This window comes from Oryzias latipes, chromosome 17 (assembly GCF_002234675.1).
Source record: "Oryzias latipes chromosome 17, ASM223467v1".
Taxonomy (NCBI): Eukaryota; Metazoa; Chordata; class Actinopteri; order Beloniformes; family Adrianichthyidae; genus Oryzias; species Oryzias latipes.
The window spans coordinates 11,857,506-11,869,298 of NC_019875.2; the positions used below are offsets into that span (position 1 = coordinate 11,857,506).

An 11,793-nucleotide genomic window follows, 5' to 3' on the forward strand; every position below is an offset into this window, starting at 1 on the left:
TCTCCCACACCTGGAGCAACATCCTCCAGCAAAAAACGGACATCAAGGGGCGGAATCACTTGTCAAAGTTTGACAGGTGACTCCGCCTCAGTCACAATCATCTGTTTTTAAAGATGTCACACACCACCACCTGATGACGACCCTGATGAAGGTGGAAGGCATTCCACCGAAACATGTCGGTACGTTTTACATTACAAAACAAACCAGTGTCTGATAAAAAAAAAAAAAAAAATTAAATAAGCAGTATAATTTTATAGACACAATGAACCTCTTTGAATCAAAAAACTAAAATGTTTTAATGGTGAGACAATAGACTTGAGGGAACAGAAAAACCAAAAAATGACTTGAAAGTTTGGTTTCTGTTTCAGTCTCATAAATACTTTTTTAGAGACCTAAAGAGATGTTTTTATAACATTGTTTTTGTTAGAATAAATTTGTACATAAGTTATCCCATATTTACTCAGAACTTTTGTACTGTTGTGTTAACATATATGATAAAGTGTGTTCATTGTTTTTCTGCGAGGAACGTGATCCTGGGAATGCAGTCAAAGATTTTGTATTGACCCGGCGGCAGCTGTTCACCTTAAATCTGCAAGAAATGGACCTAATCTACAGCGGTGAACAAACGATCACAAGGGATGTTTTGATTAGCTTCCTGACGATGTCAAAAAATGTTTAGATTAGTTTCTTAACTTTTGTAAACTATGTGTGTGTGTGTATGTTTGTACCCCTTACCCTTTAGAAACAAAAGTCACATGTTGTATGCTAGGAAACGCCCAGATTCTAATAAAGGTGGGAACAGAGCTTTGCAAAACTCAGAGCAAACTAGTGCGTTGTCTGAGTACAAGCTTTTATTTTGCTCTCCACGTGAAAGGAATTCCTCGAGTCCGCGTCCTTTCTTTCGGCATACATATAGTTGAGAAATCTTGGTTTAGTTTAGACCCAACAGTTATGCTATTGAAAATTTTAACATACTTTTAATCTCAAATTATATTTATTTATTTGTTAAAAAAAAACCAAAGTGTTTATTTAAGAAAAAAGCAAAAGAAAAACTGCTTTCTACTTGTGTTAGATATGAAAAATTTAAAAATGACTGTACTGGACTTTTATCCACTTCAAGAGGCCACGTCTTTCCTCCACTAGAGGGCGACATAGTGAAGTGGGCGGGGCTCTCCTTCACCTCTGCGTTCAACGTTCAGTCAATAAGAAGTGGTGCTGTGAAGAGAACAATTGTCTGAGTGAATGTTGAACATCAGCTAGTTTCTCCTGTTGATTGAAACCTTGTTGTACAGATGGAACATTGGCTGTGGATTCTTCTTGCTGCTTTTTTCTTTGGTAAGACACAAAGATCAACATGTTTCCTCTTCAAACACTTCAACACATTACTGAGCTGTACATTAAGAGCTGTTAAAGCTGCTGATTGTTGTTTATTAATCAATCATCTTTAGTGATTCATCTCTTCCTCTGCATGTTCTGTTCTTCCTCAGAGTGTAAAGGAGAAGACAAAGTGATCCAACCAGGAGGAGAAGTCATTGCTGCTGAAGGAGACTCTCTCACACTCAACTGTACCTTTGAGACCAGTGTTTCATACCCATATTTGTTCTGGTACAAACAAGAAGTGAACAGTTACCCAAAGTACATGTTGAAACGTTACTCAAAAACAAAAGAAAATGCTCCAGAGTTCAAAGAAGACAGATTTGATGCTGAACTCAAAGACAAGTCAGTTCCTCTGAAGATCCAGAAGCTTCATGTGTCTGACACTGCTGTGTACTACTGTGCTCTGAAGCCCACAGTGACAGGAAACAGTAAAACTCTGTACAAATATTTGCAGAGCAGAGACACAATAATAAAATACTATCACTAGGGGGAGCTATATAACATGACATAAATGCTTCTTGGTAGTTGCATTTTAAGTTTTGTTCTGTGAGGAAACGCATATCTAACAATTTATATTGATCGATCGATCAACCAATCTTTTTAATTTTATTTTAAAACACAATAAAATGCTTTAAAAAGCATTATAAATAGAAAGTGATAAGTGCTCAAAAAATAATTGGGTAGAAGAAAATCGTATTAACTCCCACCCCCAATGTTTGTGTTCATGTCAGTGATTTAATTTGTAAAAAAAATTTTTATATTAACATTTGGGGGTTACTATGGTGGTTAGTATTTATAATATTACTTTATTTATATTATAAATAAACATCTAAGACAAGTAAGATATAAAAATACATCAAAATCAGAAAACATACAACAAATAATATCCACCATTAATGACGAGTGAAAGTAAGGAAAACTTATAAAAATGTCAAAGACAGAAAAGTACTATCAATAATACTGGATATACCTTGGTAGTGAGGTGATTCGTACTTCTACCATAGGTGGTCAGAGAAGACCTAGGTTGACCTTATTTCATTCCAGGGACACAGTTTTGTGCAGATTTAACTCACATTTCCTAATAAATCTTGAAGCCCCTGCAACTCCTTTATGGTGTGAACGCACAGAAACTACAACATCAGAAATAATATAAGCTTGTTGGAGCCATTTTAAACATTCTAAGAAGTTTGTACTGAAATGTAGGTCAACTTTGGAGCCCAGCTGTTCTATTGGCTGAAGAGGTATGACGCAGGTGAAAAGGTTTGTTTGGTCCGTCAGTGAAGCTGGAGGGCTAGAGAGCGCACTAGTTTTTGACCGTACTTTAAAGTTCTTTTGTTTATATATTTTTTGTATTTACATTTTTGTAACAACTTTCTTGGGAATTAAATATTCAAAACAAAGAACTTGGACTGTGGAAGTTCATTGAAGAAGGACACGTCAACTATAAGCTCCGACTCTACAGCTTAAGTGTGTATTACAGAAATTAGACGTATCCACACTTACAAGGCCATTATACTTTGTGTGTAAAGGTCTTTGTTTTTAATTTTTTTTTTTATTGAAAAATGCTTTTACTATGGAAAGAACTTTGTGTTACATGAGTATAAAAAATGTTTTACAAATAAAGTTTGATCAGATTTTACAGTTGATGCTCTCATGCAGCGATGAGGCTAAAAACTTTAGGCAGTAGCTCCTCCCACACTCATCAGGGGCGTCTAGTTTCTAAACACATTTTTGGACTAGCGTTGAGCAGAAACTTTGATGTGCGTCTAAAGAGAGGCGACTGACGTGAATTTGATGCAGGAATCTTCTAAGGACTGAAGACTGACGCTGCTCAAGCTGTCTGAACAAAATCAAGGAAACCAAACATTTTCTTCTGTCATTCAAATGTTCTGGTTGGATGAAATATGAATTGTATTTCATTCTTATTTGCGAAAATTTTAATTTTCTTTAATTATAAAGTAAATGTCAGACTGACAATGAACGAGCTCTGTCACTGTGATCAGGCTCCGCCTCCTCATCCACCAGCTTAGTGTTGATGAAGACTAAAAATAGATCTCAGCCTTCTTCCTACTCTCTGCAGCTCTTAGTTCCTCAACACTGCAGACATGAAGCCTCTGTTCATCTCTGTGCTGCTGGCTGCTGTGAATCTCGGTATGAACACAACTCTGTTTGTCTGACATCAACACAACACTGACATGATTGCTTTGCAGCAAACTGAACTGTTGCTCTGTGTTTGACAGAATGCAGAGCACAGACAGACAACGTGCAGCAACCAGGAGGAGATGTGACTGCAGCTGAAGGAGACACAGTCACTCTGGGATGTCACTTTAACAGCAGTTCATCCAACTATTATCTGTTCTGGTACAAACAGGATGGAAGCAACAGACCAACATTCATCCTGAGTCGCTTTAAGATTGGAACAGGAACCACATCAGAAGAGTTCAAGGAGAGATTTTCCTCCAGTCTGGATTCAGAATCCAGATCAGTTCCTCTGAAGATCCAGAAGCTTCATGTGTCTGACTCTGCTGTGTACTACTGTGCTCTGCAGCCCACAGTGACAGGAAACAGCAAAGCTCTGCACAAAAACCTGCAGAGCAGAGACAACATCCTCTAGAGGGCGCTCAAAAGCTGACTATCATCACCATTAAAATGTAGACTAATGTTCCTGTTGTGCTGTCCAAAGGTTTTATCTTCACAGAAAACAGAAGAGGTGAAACTATAGAGCCCTGAGGAACCGTGAGAGGATGATAAGGCTCCATCTGTTTTATTTTTTTGCTTGAACACATAGAGCTCTGAGAAGAGAACCAAAGACTGAAGCAGATCACCAGATTATTGTCAGATAAATGCATCTAGACATTAAAGAAAACACAATTAGAAAAAACAGACCACAACAAGAATCGAGTTTCGAGAAGTCGAGAAGAAGCCAGTGTGAAGACAACAGAAGACAACCACCACGCTTGCTCTTCTCAAAGGTCTGCTTCTCCTTGTGCTGTTTTTATTAAGAACACAAGTAGGAGGATACAAATTCAAGACAAAGAGAAAAAGTTCATTAGGGGGCTGTCGTATAATTACCCCTTTTGGTGGTTTCTAGCTTCAAACAGTATTCCTTATCAACTCAGGACAGTGTGTCGTAAAACCCTCTCAGCCTTGCTGGGATGAGAACCAGATGAACACACACACAAAGCTGTCTAAAAAGGTAAAAAGGTCAATCTGAGTTAATATTTAAACAAATACATTTAACCAAATACCTTTAAACAATGATAATAATAAAACAATTTCCATCACACAACAGGCCTGCTATTTAAGATAAAAATGGTTACATTTCCATAAGAAAAAAAGAATCTATACATGGGAAATCTAAAACATGTTTTCTGAAGCAACAATGAATTTTTCTTTTGAAAAACATCGTGATATGATTATTTTTATTCTTACTTTTTTCTTATGTCAGTAAATAAGAAAATCTTTCTTAAAACAAGATTATTTTTATTTTATTAAGATTCATATTTTTGGGCTGTTTATTGTTCATATAAAGACCGGAGTTTGCTTGTTTTATTCAAAAATATTTCAGATGAACTTTCACTTCTGCCACAAGCAGCAGGTTATTAGATGAAACAAACTGGTGTGAATCCAAGGTTCCTGTCTGAATTCTCACTTTTGTTTATTCTTCAGGTAAATCCTGTTTATTTTACTATATCGTAGAAACAACAAAGTGACATCACAGCCGACAAGACACATCAAATCAAATCAAACTTTGTTCATTTAATAGCGCTTCTCATGCAATTGTGCAGCTCAAAGTGCTTTAACATTAAAAACAGAAAACACACAATATTACAGTAAAAACCCAACCCACCCTTCACACTCCCCTCAGTTAAAACATATGTTCCATGACCCCCACGTACAAAGAATAATGACTATTTAACTTTAAATAGATAATGAAATGACGATTTATCGTATTTCGGGCAGATACTCGAAGCAGTGTTTTCAGGTAAATACCCCAGGGCGGTTCAGTTAATTAACTCACCTGTTCAGCGTCCTATTTAAGCCAGGTGCGCAGTTGTTCATTCTTTCTTACCTTCAGCGCTCATTCTTCGCCGGTCTCCGAGGCCGCGGGTCTCCGTCTCTTTCGGCGTCTTGCTGTGTTCCCCCGTCCTTCGGATGGATGATCCCCATCTTTCTGATGTGGGGTTTTCGTTTCGCCGCGTCTGCTCTCCTTAATTTCTCCTCCGATCCGCGGGCGGCTGACGGCGCACAGCGCGTTCGTTTCGCCGCAGTCGCGTGCATCTGCAAGGGGTGTGCTTTCCGCGATGTTCTGGATGTCCGTGCCCCCCGATCAGGAGTAGTCCGGGTCTTCTCGTCTGCCGTGGTCACCCCAATTATCCACGGTGAGCGTCATGCGGTACTTCTCCCGTGTAGTTTTCTATGGCTGCGTCTCACTTCCTGTTTACTTCGGTGACGTCACGCCCCTAAGGACCCTGGGAATTGTGGTTTTGACTCCGGGTCCTTCATGATGCGCTTCTGATTCCTTTTCTGCTGCGTAGTTCTGTGTCGTCCGGTTGTTTTTTTCAGGGGTTGTGGGGTCCTTTCTGTGGTTGTGAAGGCTGGCAGTCCTCGTTTGGACAGGTTTCTCATGCTGGCTGAATTTATCGTGGCTTTTAGCATTTGTTTTCTGTTGCTGTTTTGTTCTTTGGGAGCTGTGTGTAAATCTTATCTTTAATTTGATGCTGGCTTTATTATTATGGCGTTTCTTCTGTTTGTTTTCTTCGTTGTTGTAGCTGCTGGTTAGTTAGAATGTGAATCAGTGTCTCTTGGACCCGTCTCTGCTCTGTGGACATTTTTCCCTATGATTGGTCTCTCTTATGCAGCGTCTATGGCTCATTTTATTCACTCAGCGATCCTCGTTCATTGCCCCCGCACATTCTGCATCTGGTTCTGCTTCGCCTGTTTTTCCCCGCTCTGTGTACCCCAGTGGGTCCTGCCCTGTCCTCAGGGACTTGCGTCGGCCGCATTAGTGAGTGTGTCGGTCTCGTCGCGGCCTTGTTTTCTCGGCTGGACAGTTAATTTGTTATTCTCTCTCTAGTTTGGTTGGAGGTTTGTGGGGGCTATGTGATGGATTCTTCCGGGGCATCGTTTTCAAAGCCGCCACTGAGGGTGGCCCCTAGGAAGTGTTCAGGTTGACGTGACTTGATCTGGACCTGTTAGCGCCTCGCAGTTAATCTTCTGGGCATCAGTGGCCTGGTTCCCCATGCGCCTTCAGGATTAGTATACATTTTCTTCAGCTCCCCATGCTGTCTCCACGATTTTCCTCCGAACGCGATATAAGGCTGAGGATGACTGTCACTGATGGTCTCACTGTTCTGCCTCTATGCCTCTCAGTGGCGTCTCTTGGCCTTCAGTTGGCGCTCGAGGTGTTTGCCGGTTTACCTTTCCGTTGTCGTGGCAGTCCTCATAAAATCGACTTTATCGCCCTGTACTGGATATTTGTAGGCGATGGGTGCCCTTCATTTTGCATGTTATCGATGATTTCTTGGTGGCCAACTTTCCTCTGTATCCCTGGTCTTCTGAATCTCTGTGAAAAAAACTTTATTTTCAAAATTGGGTTTCCACGTTATCTATAATGTACGGTCCTCCACCCGTCCGGATTTCTTTTTCTTCTATAGATTTGGGTGGTTCATTGATGCTTGTCTCTCCCCATTATGTCATCTCTAGCTTTTGTGCAGCATGTCGTTTATTCAAATTTTGGTTGGGTATGATTCGTCAATGATTGGGCCACCTGACATTTGCTGTAGCTTTGGTCCTATGGTCATCCGTTCATCTTGTGTTCTTGTTCTGGGTTGTTCGATCCTGGGCCACGTGTTCCTGTTCTGGATTTTCGTGTTTTGCGTTTGATCTTTCCCTCTCTATGCCTGGAGTGGTTTTGTGATACCTGTTGTGTCTTCAGGCTCCCTCCACTTGTTCTCCTGAGTCTGCGCCTTCTGGTTTGGGGGAAAAGGATTTAAGAAGAGTGGTTTGTGTTTGTCCGGCCGCCAGAATCTACGGCTCTGATGGTTCTTAAGGGGTCGTCCGGTTATTTCATCCTTGGAGATTATATTAAGGCTGTTTCAATATTAAATGATAGTATTGTGTCATCAGTTGACTTGGTTAATGTTTAAATAACACCTTGAGCAACTTCTACCCTGACCGTAGGAAATATATATCACTTGCGCTCTCAAGCTTAGTTCAAGAGTTAAATCTTGTGTCCACAAGTCAGTCTTCTATCTGCTTTTTTTAAGCAGATTACACTCTGCTAGATGCATCCCCATTTAGAGGCTTGTTATACTCCGCCTCTAAATGCTTAAGGTTCAGTCTAGCAAAAATACTATCAAAACCTATGATCCCTCATGGCTCTCAAGTTCTCTTTTGCAGTATCCAGTCGCCCTTGGCTAATTTAAAATTTGAGAACCACTTATATCAAATACAAGGCATCAAATCCAGCCGAGCTGTAATCCTTTGCTACGTGGGATGTTGACCTTCCTCATCTACAAATCTCCTTGGCTACTCTTCCCATCTACTACTCCTCGATGGCCTCCTGAAGGTGCGTCCCTCTGAAACTGTCAAAGGTTACTTTTCTCATCATTGGAATATATAAAAAAATGGTGTTAAGATTTCGTGCAGGTCATATATTTCACTATCATTTCACTGTTGGAATTTGTAATTATGGTGGTTTCTAGGGTGCGATAAATCCACAATGGGTCTTTACCTTTACTATCTACTAAATTTCACTTTCTCAGATTTGTTTTTTAAAAGCACTGTTATTTAATTTATCTCAATCATTTTGAAACTGATCAGTTTCTGGGTTATTTATATATTCTTGTCAAGACTAATACTGCTTTGTTTTTATCTATGCATCGCATCCTGAGCCTGCGAACACCTACGCCCCGATCAGCTTCTCCGTTTCCAGGAAATGATGTCACCCATGCATTCCTTGATCTGGTGCTGCAACGATGACTGCTCGACGTACCTATTGCTGCACTGAAAGTGACGGGGCGTTGGACCTCCTCTGCATTCCAATGACACTTCTGACTGAATTAATTAATCAATGTCAACCGCAGAATGAATGTAAATTCTTCGATTATAGATGTTAAAAGAAAATTATAGCCAGGTGGAAGCCTCAAAATTTAGGTTGCTCTAAGTTGTATCATAGTCTGCGAGGAGCTCGAATCTGGTTCTTAAGCTCATTTGTTTGTAGTATGCCAAAGAAGCATAGTAATTATGGGCGTTGAACTCGTTCTTAATATTGGGATGGAACCTAATTATATGGATGTTCCTTGAGCGCTTATAATTGGTATGCCAAATGGAGAAAATTATGGCTATTAAGCTCGTTCGTGGTACTGTCGTTGGGAGCTTCGAAATAATGGATGTTACTTAAGCGCGTGTATATATAGTTGCCAAAATGGAAGAGTTTATGGCCATCAAACTTGTTCTTGGTTTAATAGAAGTTCCAATAATGGCTGTTAAGCATGTCATACGCCATCGGAAGCTTTGGATTGGATGTTAAGTTAGTGTATCATACGGGTTGTTTGGCGGTTTAAATTATAGTTCTGCACAGCGTTTTGCGGAAGTGAGCTTACGTTCTAAGATCACGTATAAGTAATTTTATGTTGGCTCCCCTTTTATTTCTTTCCCTCTCTCTTTCAGATAGTATGTTCCTCTAGTGGTTTCCACGAACGGGAGCGACCCTACGGTCAATGGTGCCGGGTCACACATAGCAGATCCACTAGATAGCATGTCCCCTTAGTGGCGCTGTACTCGAACGGGGCGGCCCAACGGTCAATGGTGCCGGGTCACACATAGCAGATCCACTAGATAGCATGTCCCCTTCGTGGCGCTGTACTCGAACGGGGGCGGCCCAACGGTCAATGGTGCCGGGTCACACATAGCAAATCCACTAGATAGCATGTTCCCTTCGTGGCGCTGTACTCGAACGGGGGCGGCCCAACGGTCAATGGTGCCGGGTCACAGATAGTAGATCCACTAGTTAGCATGTTCCCTTCGTGGCGCTGTACTCGAACGGGGGCGGCCCAAACGGTCAATGGTGCCGGGTCACACATAGCAGATCCACTAGATAGCATGTTCCCTTCGTGGCGCTGTACTCGAAAGGGGGCGGCCCAAACGGTCAATGGTGCCGGGTCACACATAGCAGATCCACTAGATAGCATGTTCCCTTCGTGGCGCTGTACTCGAACGGGGGCGGCCCAAACGGTCAATGGTGCCGGGTCACACATAGCAGTCATACTGGGAAATGAAATGAAAATGGAATGGTGCCGAAAACACACCCCATTTTATTACACACTGATTATACATTCACATTTTCTCTTCTTCTGGATGATTTTAGTGTTGGGGGTTTTGTTACCCGAAAGTTTTATGGAAATTTTATGGAATTTTATGGAAGTTTTATGGAATTGAACGGAGCCTTATGCCAAACGAAAATATGTGAATGCCAACTTAAAGAATGTGGAAAAATGTCAAATAAATATTTCTTACTGCAAGAGTTGTCTGACTGAAATGACGATTTATCGTATTTCGGGCAGATACTCGAAGCAGTGTTTTCAGGTAAATACCCCAGGGCGGTTCAGTTAATTAACTCACCTGTTCAGCGTCCTATTTAAGCCAAGTGCGCAGTTGTTCATTCTTTCTTACCTTCAGCGCTCATTCTTCGCCCCACCCTCCTCCCCGGCTTCCACCTGTGGGCTCCGTAAAGGGGGGTTTTGTTACCCGAAAGTTTTATGGAAATTTTATGGAATTTTATGGAAGTTTTATGGAATTGAACGGAGCCTTATGCCAAACGAAAATATGTGAATGCCAACTTAAAGAATGTGGAAAAATGTCAAATAAATATTTCTTACTGCAAGAGTTGTCTGACTGAAATAAAGAAATAAGCAAACAAGTAAGGCTTGGTTGTTTGTAAGGAATGAAATGGCAGCAAAAAATAATCAAGCCATCATTACAGTCCAATGTGTGGAAACACTTTGAGCTGAAGAAGAACAGCTGCTCAGGCTCCTCCTCCTGATTGCAGGGTTGAAGAACAGCAGCTCAGGCTCCTCCTCCTGACTGCAGGGTTGAAGAAGAGCAGCTCAGGCTCCTCCTCCTGACTGCAGGGTTGAAGAAGAGCAGCTCAGGCTCCTCCTCCTGACTGCAGGGTTGAAGAAGAGCAGCTCAGGCTCCTCCTCCTGACTGCAGGGTTGAAGAAGAGCAGCTCAGGCTCCTCCTCCTGACTGCAGGGTTGAAGAAGAGCAGCTCAGGCTCCTCCTCCTGACTGCAGGGTTGAAGAACAGCAGCTCAGGCTCCTCCTCCTGACTGCAGGGTTGAAGAAGAGCAGCTGAGGCTCCTCCTCCTGACTGCAGGGTTGAAGAAGAGCAGCTCAGGCTCCTCCTCCTGACTGCAGGGTTGAAGAAGAGCAGCTCAGGTTCCTCCCACTTACTGCAGAAGATTGACAACTGTTTGACTTCAACCTGAACATCAGAACGAACACAACTCAAAGCTCTCTCAGCTGATTCAGATGAACATCACATCAACACTTGGAAACATGAAGAAACTGGCTGTGATGTGCTTCTTCTCAGCTCTCATATGTACGTATGTTTCTGTAAAACTTCAGGATCTGATCTGGATTTGCTTCAACAGAAGTTCATGATTTAAAAACGGAAAATTGTCCTTTAATTTTGTCTCGAAAACTAAGCTGTGTTGAGTTTGTAAGTTTGGATCAAAGATATGAAGAAAAACTGTTTTCTGTTCAGCAGGTGACAGTCTGGAGGATGGAATCACTGCCAGCAGAGCTGAAGTCTTTTCATCAGAGGAGCTCACAGTTACTCTGTCCTGTAATTATTCAGTCAGAGCTGAGAATCTGCAGTGGTATAGACAGGATCCAGGATCAGCTCCTCGATTCCTCCTCCTGATCACTGACACCAAAGAACCCAGTGTGGTGGAAGCAAAACCTCCAAACCCCCGACTGACTGCTGTCCTGAACCAGGAGAGGAACCAGGTCCATCTGCAGATCTCCTCTGCTGCAGTGACAGACTCTGCTGTGTACTACTGTGCTCTGCAGCCCACAGTGACAGGAAAGAACAAAACTCTGTACAAAAACCTCCAGAGAAAACACAATACAACACAACAGCCACTAGAGGGCGCCCACACTGGGAAAGCACTGATTGTTGAGACACTGGATAAATGACAAAGACTACAGAAAAATTAAGCAGCAAAGATCAGAGACAGAGCTGCTGTGGAAGAACTAAACTCTTTGATTGGTTGAGCTGACCTGAAAAAGAGCTCATTGGCCCCGCCCACTGAACTTCACATCATCCAGTCACATTATTTCTTCTTCATTGTGCTGCAGTGGAAGAACAGAGTTCATCTGCTGTCTGTGTGGCTTCCAGAACTCCAAAG

General features: G+C 41.8%; 1 gene segment (V, D, J or C); it reads left to right on the forward strand.

Moving 5' to 3' along the window:
• Nucleotides 1-390: 390 nt before the first annotated feature.
• On the forward strand, nt 391-4,038 carry LOC110013796. The segment is given in 3 exon segments: nt 391-1,335; nt 1,488-1,719; nt 3,859-4,038. Coding segments are annotated over 3 exon segments (408 nt in total).
• The last annotated feature ends 7,755 nt before the right edge of the window (nt 4,039-11,793 follow it).